The sequence below is a fragment of the Scyliorhinus canicula genome, chromosome 5 (assembly GCF_902713615.1).
Source record: "Scyliorhinus canicula chromosome 5, sScyCan1.1, whole genome shotgun sequence".
NCBI lineage: Eukaryota > Metazoa > Chordata > Chondrichthyes > Carcharhiniformes > Scyliorhinidae > Scyliorhinus > Scyliorhinus canicula.
Window position 1 is genome coordinate 202,673,906 of NC_052150.1, and position 14,209 is coordinate 202,688,114.

At 48.3% G+C, this 14,209-nt stretch overlaps 1 protein-coding gene across 7 annotated transcripts in view; it reads left to right on the forward strand.

Moving 5' to 3' along the window:
• The window catches only part of ncapg2 (non-SMC condensin II complex, subunit G2), a 147,981-nt gene that overhangs the window by 67,332 nt on the left and 66,440 nt on the right, over nt 1-14,209 (forward strand). For all 7 annotated transcript variants that reach the window (XM_038798367.1, XM_038798366.1, XM_038798370.1 and 4 more), the window contains 4 exons: nt 282-455; nt 635-705; nt 11,190-11,340; nt 13,670-13,843. In XM_038798367.1, the coding sequence (XP_038654295.1) occupies nt 282-455; nt 635-705; nt 11,190-11,340; nt 13,670-13,843 (570 nt within the window). The remainder of the gene's footprint in view (nt 1-281; nt 456-634; nt 706-11,189; nt 11,341-13,669; nt 13,844-14,209) is intronic.

The following is a 14,209-nucleotide window of genomic DNA, read 5'->3' on the forward strand; positions in this document are numbered from 1 at the left end:
CATTTGATTTGTGACTTGTCCTAGATATTAAAAAAACGTAATGTTTCCTCTTGCAATTTGTTTGTTATTTGCTGACGTTAAAGCTGCCACCTGTGTTTTCCTAAATGTTATTTGTTATTTTCCTTTATTTTAATGTGAATAGAGGCATTCCAATTTCCACAATTTGCATCTTTGCAGAATTGTTAAGAGGATGATAAAGGAATTTGGAGTAGGGGGATGTGGAGGGAGGAACTTGGAGGCACTTAATTAAAAAGTTGAAAATCAATTGTTCTTCCCCACAGGTACTGGATAGTGTGCTGTCTGTGAATGATAGTGCCACAATGGCCAGCTTACTGGAAATTACTGTTATTCTATGGAAGAGCATCTACAAAGCACTGAATCAAAACAAAGAAGCTAAAAACTACACCATTGCCAAGTTTGCAACTGCGTTTCCTGAATATTTTAAAACTTTTACGGTAAAGTTTCTTTCTTTAGTACACAGTATTTAAAATCATTTTAAACTTACACTGAGAGTAGTCTTCAATTTTGTGCTTTAATTGTTGTTTACTTGTGATGGTTTTATTGTGGGGACAATTTTAACAGCAAATAATAGACTTAGTCAGAGCATCAATTAATGTAACTATTATTTCTACAGGACGACTGCTGTACTGTTCCTTTGGTCATTCTGGCTTCCTTCATGCCTGCAACAGCTGTTCCCACCTTCAGGTACATTATGGTTTATGCAAGATTGCAGCAAAATGGCTTCTGTGTTTACTGGTTCATATTTCTGTTATTGTTTGTAACCTGAAACTGAAATTTCTTAAAGAATACCATGTCAAACTTTGAATTATTGACTCAGCTACTGTAGAGATGATATGAAAATGAACCAGAGTATGTTTTTGTAAGTTGCACTTTATGAATAGAGTGGTTGAAGCAAGTTTATTAGTGGTAAAAGTATCTTGAACCACATTTTTCTGGATAACGAGGAGGAACAATATCTTGCTTGAAATGTGAACATTTAATTCTTGAATGCAAGTTAAGGGTTTTGATTGGATTAGTATTTGTACTGGGGAAATTCATCCAATAATCAAATACCTTCCCAATATATTCGCCAAAGATTATTAAAGAATTAAACAAATTTCCAGTCATTTGTGGTGGTTAAGATATTTGTTTGTTTAATGTATTGAAAATGTGATAAGGTTTTGATAGGATTCATACAGAAAAACTATTTCTTTTGAAAGAAGCAAGAACGCGTGGACACAATCTTGTAAAGAGATCTTGGCCATTTACGAAGTACATCACAAAGCAATAATATGGAGTTTTCTAGATTTTTATTAGGGGAAGGGTATCATGAGATAAGGAGCTAATGCAGGAAAGTTGAGTTAAAAATCAATCATGATCTAGTTCAATGGCTGAGGTGATGTTCCTACTTGGTTTCATTCTTTTAATCCCAAGATTTCTTCATGCATAATTTTAACGATTCAAATTTTAAATGGGAAGCCAAGTACATGTTGCACTGGAACATCAAAGAGCAATGGCAGATTGGTCAAAAACGTAAAAGCCCATTGGATACAGGGCAGTGTGGCAAACTGAATAAAAAGTTGGCTTCGTAACAGGAAATAAAGGTTAATGGTCAATGGCTGCCCTTGCAAATGGAACATTGTTTCAAGTGGTGTTCCACAGGGCTCCGTGTTGGGACTCTTGCTGTTTGTGTTATATATTAACGATTTGGACTTGAATGCGGGGAGCACGATTAGGAAAGCTGCAGATAACACTTAAGATTGGCCGAGTATGGACAGTGTAGAGGATCGCTATGATCTCCAAAATAATTCAATGGTATATAGAATAGAGTGGGTGATTAAAGTGGCAGGTGGAATTGAACTCTGGAGTGTGAGGTCATGCAATTAGGGAGGTCAAACAGTTATAGGAAGTACACAAACGTGGGAATACACTCAGGGGTAGATGAAGTGAGAGATCTTGGCGTTCAAGTACACAATTCTCCAAAGGCAGCAGTTCAGTGGACAAGGTTGTAAAGAAAGCATATGGAATGCTCTCCTTCATTGGCAAAAATATAGAATATAACAGTAAGGATATAATGTTGGAATTGTATAAAATACTGCTGAGGCCACAACTGGAATATTGTGTGCAGTTCTGGTCACCACATTGCAGGAAGGACATAATTGCTCTGGAGAGAGTGCAGAGGAGGATCACAAGAATGTTGCCAGGACTAGAAACGTGTAGCTGTGAGGAGAGATTGGACAGGTTCGGGTTATTTTCTTTGGAACAAAGAAGGTTCCAAAGAAGGGTGACTTAATTGAGGTCTATAAAATTATGAGGGGAAGAGATACAACGGACAGGATAAAATTGTTTCTCTTGGCAGGGAATTCTAGAAGCAAGAGACATAGATTCAAGGTAGGTGGTAGAAGGCACGTGAGGAATAACTTTTTTAGGCAAAGGGTAGTGGGCGTCTGGAATTCTCTGCCCGAGTTGGTGCTGGAGGGAGAGACCTTAAACTCTGTATCTGTATTTGCACCTTAAGTTCTGGAAGCTACAGGACTATGGACCGGGTGCAGGAAGGTCGGATTAGAAAGGGCACTTGGGTGCCCTTAGGCTGATATGGACAAGATGGGCTGAATGGTCTGCTTTTGTGCTGTAACTTTTCCATCGTTCTAATCTGTAAAGATCTTCAGAATGTCATATGAGGAACGGTTGAGGACTCTGGGTCTGTACTCATTGGAGTTTAGAAGGATGAGGCGGGGGGGGGAATCTTTTGAAACTTGCAGGATACTGCAAGGCCCGGATAGAGTGGACATGGAGAGGATGTTTCCACTTGCAGGAAAAACTAGAACCAGAGGACACCATCTCAGACTAAAGGGACGATCCTTTAAACAGAGCTGAGGAGAAATGTCTTCAGCCAGAGGGTGGTGAATCTGTGGAACACTTTGCTGCAGAAGGCTATGGAGGCCAAATCACTGAGTGTCTTTAAGACCGAGATAGATAGGTTCTTGAATAATATGGGGATCAGAGATTATGGGGAGAAGGCAGGAGAATTGGGATGAGAAAATATTGGCCAGGATTGAATGGCGTAGCAGACTCGATGGGCCGAGTGGCCTAATTCTGCTTCTATGTCCTATGGTCTAATGGCTTGCATCAGGCACATGAGGAGTTGCAAGTTGGTTAGTTATGTAGATTTATTCATTGTCCATGCTGTTTTGGCGAAGGCAGACTAGATGATAAAATTCACAATGGACCCCAGTGTGCCAGCTCAGCTTTGGGCTGACTGAGAGAAAGAGCATTTGAGGATCAGGATTTAACACTCAAGATTAGGCCATTGTTTACTGGGCAGCAGTGGCCCCCACACTCGTATGCTTTGGAGAAAGGACAAGTTACAGCAGTCACCTTGAAGCACTGGGGAAATACCAGCAGTGTCATCGCAAGGTTCTGCAACTCCAGTGATAAGAAAAGCGGTTCAACACCAGTGTTCTCTCCCAAGTTGGGTCTTTCATATGCCTGACACCAGACTCCCATAGCAGCTGTTCTACTTGGCAGTCAGATCCCCAGGAGGACAGTGGAAACTCTTCACAGATGTCAAAGCATCACTGAGGACAGTGGTTAGCACTACTGCGTCAATGTCAGGGAACCGGGTTCAATTGCAGCTGAGGGTGACTGTCTGTATGTATGTAGTTAGCATAATCTCCGTTTCTGCATGACCTGGAGTCACAGTTGGATGCAGTGGAGGAGCGCAGGGCCATCCTCTTCCCCCGACAAGGACAACGGAGGGGAGCTGGACTAGGGGAGGGGGGCTGGGTGGGGGGAGGAGGGCTGGGGGGGCTGAGCGGGAAGAGGGGGGGGGGGGGGGGCTGCTGGGGGCCCGGCGTTGCACCCGGGACACGTGGATCTCTCCCCACCCCTGGCAGGTGCCATGGAGTGGGTCAGAGTGTCCCCTTCGTGTGATAAAGTTGCGTTCATACGTGAGCCCTGCCGGGGGAGCCAGCCGGGTGGTTGCACCGTGCCAGGTCAGAAGAGAAGCTCCAAGTGAGAATCCACTGTATGCATGCAGCCCGTCATCCCATCTCTGTGTCCCCCCCCCCCAACCTTCACATCCACCGCCTGACACTGCACCAGTCCACACCCTCACTATGCACAACAAACGACAACGCAAGACTCATGAGACCTGCCTTAATGTGTTATCCAGGGCCACACGAGCCCTGTCGTGGGACTGTCCATTCACCACGCCAATGTGCAACACCAATCTCTTCCGGCTGCGGTGTCGATCCAGACAGACAGGAAGGACAACGCGCCGGAGAGCCATCCTCTGAGGCCGGCACACCGAGGTCTGACGCACAGAGGGCAGACAGAGACGTCAGGACGGACGATTACGACTCATATGAAAATGTGACGGACGGGGAGGGGACAGCTAGTCCGGACAGTGATGCACGGAGGACGTTGCGGCATTCGAGGCACGGGGGCATGGAACCTTGCATCGGCCGTGGTCTAAATGCACCGGGCCACGGCTCCACACAGGAGACAGGGCTGGGGAGAGACGATGACCTAGCGGCCGCGGCACTGCTGTCACCCACATCCCCCAACATCGCAGATACACTCACCTCGGTTGGGCAAGTTCGTGGCGAGGCCTCTGGTACACATTCTGGTGCGCACCACACAGTCGAACCTGTACAGCAGGTGGAGGTAGGAGAAGCCGAGGGCCTGGACGGTCAGAGGACAGGTCAGGCCCAGCACCCAGCTGCTGCCCAAACGGCTCCCGCTTTACTGGCCATTCCAGGCCCGCCCACAGACCCGATGCAATTGGCACCCCAGGGACCAGACGACGGGATGACGGATGTCTTCCGGCAATTGCAGACGCTGCTGGAAGAGTCCATCTGCGTGCAGGAGCAGGGAGTGCTGCCGGTCATGGCTGCCACACAGGCCGACACCGCACAGGTGGCGTCCGCGATGGAGGCAATGGGGGAAACAGCTTCGGCCATGGGTCAGGTTCTTCAGGGCGTGGGGCGCACGCATCATCCGTGGCCCATGACGGGACTGCCCTCTCACAGGCAGCCATGCTCCAGAGCCACATGGACATTAATGCCGTGCTCTGGATTCTGGCCCAGTCTCAGCAGGCCATCGCTGAGAGCATTGGCGGCCTTGTCCATGTGATGGACGGCGTCGCCCAAACCCAGCAGGAGGTAACGATGTCCCTGACAGGGATGTCGCACTCCCTCAGCTCCATAGCCAGCAACGTTCAGACCCTGGTCGATTCCACAGCGGGCCTCCAGGACTGGCAGCGCCAGGTGTCAGTAGTGCAATGGGGCGTGCCTCTCCACGCACCGCCGTCCCTTAGAGAGGCCCGGGGGCCAATTGGCTCCCCAAGGGAGGAGGAGGTCCCATTGCCTGTTCCTGTAGCCACAGCAAGGGAGGAACCGGAGCACTCTCACTCCCCCCGTCATGTTCCTGGTGCATCTGGTGGGCAGAGGAGGGTGTCACTATGCTATCCAGCACGCTCACCGCGCACGCTGGCCCATCCAGGCCGGGGAGTCCCAGGAAGCGCGCGCCGACGGGAAGCCAAGTCGAAGGGCAGGACTCTCAGCAGTCTGCCTCCACTCCTGTTGTACCGTCTGGTGGAACAGCTAGATGTAGTGGTAGGGCCCGTAAGGCCAAAACTTTAGGCACTGCTACGTGGCACGGGTGCATGGAACAGATGAGTCATAGGGGCTTGGGCATGTGTGTTGCATTGTCACTATAAAAGTTGCTGCTCCAAACCTCCATGCGTATGTACTTTTTCCGGTGCCGGGGTGGGGTGTCTGTGTGGGGGGGTTAGGGGGGAAGTGGGGAGGTTAGGGGGGGAAGCGGGGTGGCAGTGTGTGTGGGGGGGGCAAGCGGGGGTGCCCACTGACGGTGCTGGCTGAGGATCATCGCAAGGGTGAGGCCGGGAGTGGACCCCACCCCGGCACCAAACACGCCTTGTCCTCCGTGCGACAACGCCCATTGCCCCACATGGACATGTGATGGAGTGTCCCTGATGCATAAAGGGGACACTGAGGTGGTGGTGTTCAGAATCAGGTATCGCAGAGAGAGTTGTCATCATCCAGCATGGCAGTGTTCACACCCGCTTACGGAGGTAGCAGTCTACTGACAGTGACGAGGTGTTGCAGGTATAGTGCGGCGTGATGGTGGTGTCGTGTCTGGTAGGGTTGGACATTGGTGCGGGACGTGTCTGAGGGGGGTTCTGGGTGGTGCTAGCGTGCGCGGTCAACTGTGCCAGTGCCCTGAAGAACGATGCCCTCCCCCTAGGGAATGAACCATGCAGCCATCAGCGCATCTCGTGCCCGCTTCCCCAATCGCTTCTGTCGTGCGGCCTCTCGGCCGTATCCTGCACCCCGATGGTGTCTGTGCCCCCCCCTCCTTCCCCCCTCCTCCTCTTCCTCAAGATCAGCGTCGCCAGCCTCACGTGCGTCCTCGTCCTCCATCACATCACCCCTCTGTTGGGCGATGTTGTGCAGCACGCAGCTTGCGACGACGATCCATCCGACCCTGTCAGGGTCGTATTGCTGAGCGCCCCCTGATCGGTCCAGGCTCCTGAACCTCATTTTGAGGAGGGCAAAGCACCTCTCCACGACACCCCTCCACGACACCCCTGGTTGCTACCTGCGCCTCATTGTACCAGCGCTCCACGTTGGTCTGAACCTCCGTATAGGTGTCATTAGCCACGGCCACAAATGATAACCCCTGTTGCCCATGCCCCTCGAAAATTGTGGGGATGAACGACTGTGCCAATATAAAGGCGTCATGCACGCTTCCCGGATACTGGGTGCACACAGTCATAATCCTGGTCGCACACCACCTGCACGTTGATCGAGTATGCTCCCTTCCTGTTCATGAAGACGTCCCTGTCCCACGGTGGTGCACGCAGGTTGACATGAACACCATCAACGACGCCCTGTACCATCGGTATGCCGGCCACCTCGACAAATTGCGATGCCCTGGCAGCCTGGTGTGCGTGGTCCTCCGGGAAGTTGATGAACCATCACGCGACTGCATAGAGGCCATCGGTTACTGCCCGGATGCACCGGTCCACCGAGGCCTGACTAATCTCGCCCAGATCCCCGCTCGGCGACTGGAAGGAGAAGGTCGCAAAAACATTCAGGGCCACAGTTACCTTCACCCTCACTTGGAGGGCATGTCCTCTCCCTGTTCCACGTGACTCGAGGTGCGACCGTTTCACGGCTCATCCAGAGTCTCCTGCAAGCCACCTCCGTCATGTCCTCGTGCGAGATGCAGTCCCGGTCACGCATGGCACTCCTCCGCCGCCTTGGCACGGCCACCTGATCGTCCCCGTCCCCAGATAACCCTTCAGGATCTGTCATCGCCCTGTTCCCCGCTGGCGACCTGCGAGTGGTCCATACCCTCCGCCTCCTCGTGGACTGGTCGGGCATGGTGGCCTGCAGCAGCAGCGCCTAGCACGGGGACCTCTGCTGTCACTCCCTCTGCCGCACCCTCCCATGAGCCTCCCATGGCTGCCGCCATGGCGGCGATCATCGACAGCTGCTGCGAAAACATCATGCACTTGAGCCGGGGGGGGGGGGGGGGTTCCGTTTTCCACACGGTTGAGGCTCAACCCATGCCTCATCATCGCACAGCCAGCAGACAGACCCCTTCACCATGCTGCCGGTTTGGCACAATGTCTTCGCCACCCTCCTGCCGCCACACTGCATCGGGGGGGGGGGGGGTCTCCATCCCACGGCCAACCGTTGGTTGGGACCCGCCCTACCAACCCGGCAGGATAGTGGGATCATTTGCCCCGCTCCGTCCTCTGTCCCTCTTCCCAGGACCACAACACTCAACACTGCCATTGCCCCCATGGGGTGGGCCCGCCTACTTACCTCCCTCTTCCAGTAGTGCTGGCTGACGATTTTATTTTGCAGGGGCGCCGTCGGGACTTCGGCCCATTTGGGCCGGAGAATAGCGGGGGCCTGTGTAAAGCGCCTCAATTGCCCTCTCGACGGATTCTACGACGTGCGCGGCGCAGACCCCGATGAAGCCGTTCCCGCCGGTTGGGAGACCGTCGGGGCGGCGTCGCGCGGGAAAAGGCCGTAAACTTCAATTCTCCGGGCACGCGGCATGGGAGAATCGCGCCCTATATTTCCCTGCACCACTAATCCCTGGACATCGTGGCTTGTGACTGACCAGAATGGAAAAGCTTCAGTCAGCACGGCACTGAATATATAGTGACTCCTGGAATATGCAGAGGCAAATTTGAAGTGTTGGAGAGAGTGTACAAACCTCCAAACAACTTGACCTTCCAAGCACCACCTGCCCCCTTGTGGCAGAATCTGAAAATAGTGCATTTGACTTATCAGTTGTCTCGTAAACCATCGAACCGGAGTGGAAGTGAGTAATCTTGATCCTGAGGGACTCTTTAAGAAGAGAAGATGCATATAGTATATTTTGTATAAATAAAATTTATGATCAGAACGTATTTAAGTGCATATATAAATACGCACATTATATGGATCTTGACCAAGTGATGATGCTGGAATGGCTATATCTTTCTAAGTCTGGAGGTCCGTGCCTTGGAGGTGAGCTGACAGGTGGTAGCATTCCCAAGTTCATGCTGCCTGTGCACTTTTAAACAGCAGAGGTCTTAGTTTTCGGAGTGCTGAAGCATAAGCCGTTCAAAGTTGCTGCAGTTCATTTTACAGATATGTACTATCTAGCCACTGTGCTGGCAGTGCACGGAGGGAATGTTTAGGGTAGTGGATAGTTCACCAGGGAGGTGAGAGTGATTTACCTTGACATCAAAGCACATTTGGCCGGTTGTGGCATCAAGAAGCCTGAGCAAAACTGAAGTAAATGGGAATAACGGGAAAAGCTCTCAGAAAGGAAGATGGCTGTGGTTGTTGGTGGTCCGCCATCTCAGTCCCAGCACATTGCTACAGGCATTCCTCAAGGCCCAAACACCTTCAGCTACTTCATAATGACCGTCCCGCCATCATAAGGTCAGAAGTAGGGACACTGATGATTGCACAATGTTCAGCACCATTCACAACTTCTCAGATACTGAAGCAGTCCGTGAGCTTTGCATCAAGACATTCGTACTTAGGCTGATAAGTGGCAAGTAGGATTTGCCCCACATAAGTGACAGTGAATGACTTTCCACAAAACGGGAGGATCTAACCTTCTCCCCATGACATTAAATTGTATTACCATTGCTGAATCCCCCACCATCTATACCTGGGATTTATCATTGATCAGAAACTGAAATGGACCAGCCATATAAACACTGGTTATACAAGCAAGTCAGAGTCTGGGAAGTCTACAACAAGTAACTTGCCTCTTGACTCCCCAAAAGCCTGTCCACTTGGCAAGAGTGTGATGGAATACTCTCCAGTTGCTTGGATGAGTGCAGCTCCAACAACACTCAAGAAGCTCGAAACCATCCAGGACAAAGCAGCCCGCTTGATTGGCATGCTGTTTACTCTCTCTGCCACTGACACACACTGTCAGTAGTGTGTACCGTCTGAAAAACGCACTGCTGCAACTCTTAAGTTTCCTTCAACGGTACATTCTAAATTCATAACCTCTACCACCTATAGGCACAAAGGCAGCGGATGCACAGGAACACCACCTATACGTTCCTCTCCAAGCCACAAACCACTTGGATCTAAATTGCAATTTCTTCACTGTTGCAGAATCAAAATCCTGGAATTCTTCCTTAGCAGCTTTGTGGGTAAACCTACACCTCATGATTATAGTGATTCAAGAAGGTGGCTCATCATCTTCTCAAGGGAAGTTAGAATGGGGAGCAATGCTGGCCGAGCTAACTATGTCCACACCCCATTGGGAAAAAATGGGTTGCTTTGTCTTGGATAGTGTTGAAGTTCATGAGTATTTTTGGAACTGCACTCATTGAAGCAAGTGGAGAATATCTATTGCATTTGTGAATTCTGCCTCCTTACAGTGCGAGGTATTGGGAGCCAGGAGGTGTGTAATTTGCCGCTGAATATTTAACCACTGACCTGCTCTCAGAGCCAAAGATTTTGTGTCTGGTCCAGTTAAGTTTTTGATCAATCGTGTCTCCTCTGATATTAATGATGAGGGATAGTATTTGGGCGCTTTTCAATTTTTTTTTATTCATTGCCAGAAGGCCTGGTAGCCTAGTGGTTATAGTATTGGACGAATAAACTAAAGGTTGAGAGTTCAAATCGTACCAAGATAAATTCTGAAACTGAATTCAGCAACTCTTGCAATTTGTATTCGCATCAGGAAAGCTGACAGATTGTAAAAACTCAGTAGGTTCACTAATGGGTAATTCATGCAATTGCTGGCTCAGTGCCTTTAGATTAGCTAAACATGAGTAATATATATAGCCTCTATGAAAAAGAGTGATATGATTCTATGAATGCAGGATTCTCTGCCACATTGAGTGGTTGAAGTGGTTCACATTGACAGAGAGGGTGGGGCCTGGTGCATACCTGAAAGAGAAGGGAATAGAAGGACATGCCAGCAGGCTGGATAGGGGTAATTGGAGTGGGACTAATATAGGCGTGCAGTTGCAAACACCAGCCTATTTGATACAAATGGTCCGTTGTTCTGTAGATTCCATAATTCTATAAATTGTACATATCCTGAGCCCAAATATGTTTTTGAAAGTAATTGTCATCATATAAGCACATGCTTCCTATAAATTGAAACTTGATGTTTTCTGAAATATTTGGTATTGGGCTTACCTTTCTCCCCTGAACAGCACTGTGGAAATACCTACATAACATGGTCTGCAACGGTTCAAGAAGGTGGCTCACCACAACCTTCTCGAAGGCAGTTAGGGATGTGCAACAAATGCTAGTATTGCCAGTGACGCTCACATCCCTTGCAAATAATAAAAGTAAAAAGATGAGCAGTGAGCTTTTTTCGCCATTTTATATTTGCATAATCTTTGGAATTACAAATGAAAAGTTAATCCTTCCGCTATTAGTTTGGGTTTTTAATATTGGAATCCCAAAACTGTGTGAAAACATTTTGCTATTTCTTTGTTGCGGTTACATAATGCTTGGAATTAAAGCATGACAACATAAAGATGGAAGCTGTTAAGTTGATATCCAGCATTGTTACAGATTTAGGGACTTGACGGCATTAAAATAAAAGGAAAAGAAAATTGAATTTTACTGTTTTAGCTTTTTGACTTTCTGATCCCTGTTTATTATATCTTGCAGTTGTGGAGTCCTCTCAAAGCTGAGAAATTTGGATAAAGGAGCTGATGAGAATAGGTATTCCTTATTGATTGATTGCCTGTGTCAGTGGGGAAAAGTTGGACATGTGCTCGAGCTGATCACTGACTGGCTAACAGAAGGGCTTCCCCAGAAGGTTAGATAATTCACTTGTTTTTAATTGCTTTATGAGAAAAAAATTGCTGCAGATTGTTCCTCTCAACAGGAGAAAAAGAGCTGTGTTATGTGGAATATTGAAAATGCAGAATAATCTGAGCGAATGTTACTGGACAGTTAGTTAACAAACAAAATATATGTGCAACATGAATCTGAGGCAGACTTGGATGGGCAAAGATGTTTCGATGTTGCAATGACCCTACACTTGTGTAAACATACCGTCAAAGTTTTGCAATCAAATATTCAACACTTAAGATATGTCATCTGTGTTCATTTCAAAATGAGACCTAATAAATATTAAATGTGGCGGGAGGATTGCCTACCTTAATAGCGGTATAAAATGGTGTGAGTTTGAATAAAGGACAGACATCCTACCGATATTTTACCCCTCTTCATTTGTATTGGCTGGTAGCACTTCATGTTCAGATCTGCTTTTAATGCAATTAAATCTTTCCTTAATTAAGGAGACCAAAACTGTACACACCACTCCAGATGCGGCTACACTGAGCTCTGCTGCAGCATTACTTCATTTTGTTTATATTCCAATCCTCATGCAATAAGCACCAATATTCCACATTATGTTCCATCTTCCAAATTGCCCACTTACTTGACCTATGTAGATTCTATGGGTTCGATTCTCCAGCAGCGTGAATCCAGCTATCTCAGCAACATTCTGGAAGAGATCAAAAACGGGATTTGCAGCAGGTGCCAAACAATTACTGATGCCCCCGGCCCACTCCAGTTGGCATGAGGGTGTGAACCAGATTAGTATATTTAAATATGCAGGATTTGTTTGAAGCCGTATTCTCCTACCCACCGGCAAAAAGCGAAGCTGGCATGAATCTGTACTGGCCTCCACAAACTGAGACCAAATGTGAGGGGCACGGAGGCCATTGTAGTCTTGAGTGGTTGGGGACATGGCAGGGCATTGCCAGATTAGCCCTGCCAGAGGAAGGTGTCTGAAGAGGGTGGCATTTGGCAACCCGCCCCATAGTGGCGTGTCGCTCACCAGGATGGGGCCTTTTCTCTGAGAAGCCGGACTTGCTGGCAGCTTCAGGTCCCACACACCTCAAATCATGACGCAGTTCACTCCAAATCCAAAAGCATTTCTAAGTTTGGGTGGATTGTGATCTGGATTGCGCTGAATCACCCATCGCACTTGTTTCCTGCCACAGACCACACGTGGAGCTTTTTTGGGAGAATTGCGCCCTTATATGTCCCAACTTAGATTTCTACCTATCTTTGTGCCATCAGCATAATACAGCTGGAATACATTTGGTCCCCTCATAGAATTTTTGTCATAGAATTTACAATGCAGAAGGAGGCCATTCGGCCCATCGAGTCTGCACCGGCTCTTGGAAAGAGCACCCTACCCAAGGTCAACACCTCCACCCTACCCCCATAACCCAGTAACCCCACCCAACACTACGGACAATTTTGGACACTAAGGGCGATTTATCATGGCCAATCCACCTAACCTGCACATCTTTGGACTGTGGGAGGAAACCAGAGCACTCGGAGGAAACCCATGCGCACACGGGGAGGATGTGCAGCCTCCGCACAGACAGTGACCTAAGCCGGAATAGAACCTGGGACCCTGGAGCTGTGAAGCAATTGTGCTATCCACAATGCTACTGAGCTGCCCTGTTGGCATGGTGGCACAGTGGTTAGGACTGCTGCTTTACAGCATCACGGACCTGAGTTCAATTCAGGCCTTGGGTGACTGTGTGGAGTTTGTACGTTCTCCTTGTGTCTGTGTGCGTTTCCTCTCGGTGCTCTGCTTTCCTTCCACAGTCCAAAGAAAAAATGAAATAGAAATCGCTTATTATCTCAAGTAGGCTTCAAATGAAGTTACTGTGAAAAGCCCCATGTCGCCATATTCCGGCGCCTGTTCGGGGAGGCTGGTACGGGAAGTGCAGGCTGGATGGATTGGACATGTTAAATTGCCCCTTAATCCAAAGATGTGTAGGTTAAGTTAAGGGATAATTGGGATAGGGTTGGGGAGTGGGTTTGGGTGGAGTGCTCTTTCATAGGGTGAATGGGCTCAATGGGCCAGTGGTCTCCTTTTACACTGTCAGGAGGCCATCGACTTAGGTGGGGGCCCAGCATCAAATTAGATACAAAAGGATTTTTTTTGGTGACTGATAACCCAATGGTAGATCTTTTTCATTTTTAAGAAGTGAAAATTGAGCTCCACTGTTCTTGGATAAAGTTACAAAATTGTGGTCATGTTAAACTGAAATGAATTATTGTAAGATCATTCAGCAGTGCTTGCTCAGAACATACCTTTTCTGTCCATTTTCTTTCAGAATAAGAAGACCCCACAGCGTACAGTCCGAATCCAGGAAACAATGCAACCAAAATTAGAGTTGGCATTAAATTTTTTAGAATACATACTGACCAATATCATGAGTCGAGAGTGCTTATTAAGTTTGCCACAGAAACGGCTTAACCAGCTCCTTAAGGCCTTGGGAGCAATCAAGGTAGCTAGTTATTTGCTGGTTGTTGAATATTGAACTATTTATTTAGCATGCTATGTATGAATGTTGCAGGAGCTGTAATAATTAAAAATTGTCTCTGGTCATGTAATTTATACTACATCTTACTGTTTTGTGTCAAATACACAGGTGGCGCCCCAATCTGTGTGGAGCTGGTGCCCTGCCAGATTGGCGGTGTAAACCACTTTCTTCTAGCAAAGAGGCTCAAGATTCCATGAAAAACCTGATCTGTGGGAGAGTTCAATTTTCTGTGAGATACTGACACTGTCAAATTCTGTAGATTATAGAATTTACAGTGTAGAAGGAGGCTCTTCGGCCCATCGAGTCTCCACTGGCTCTTGGAAAGAGCAC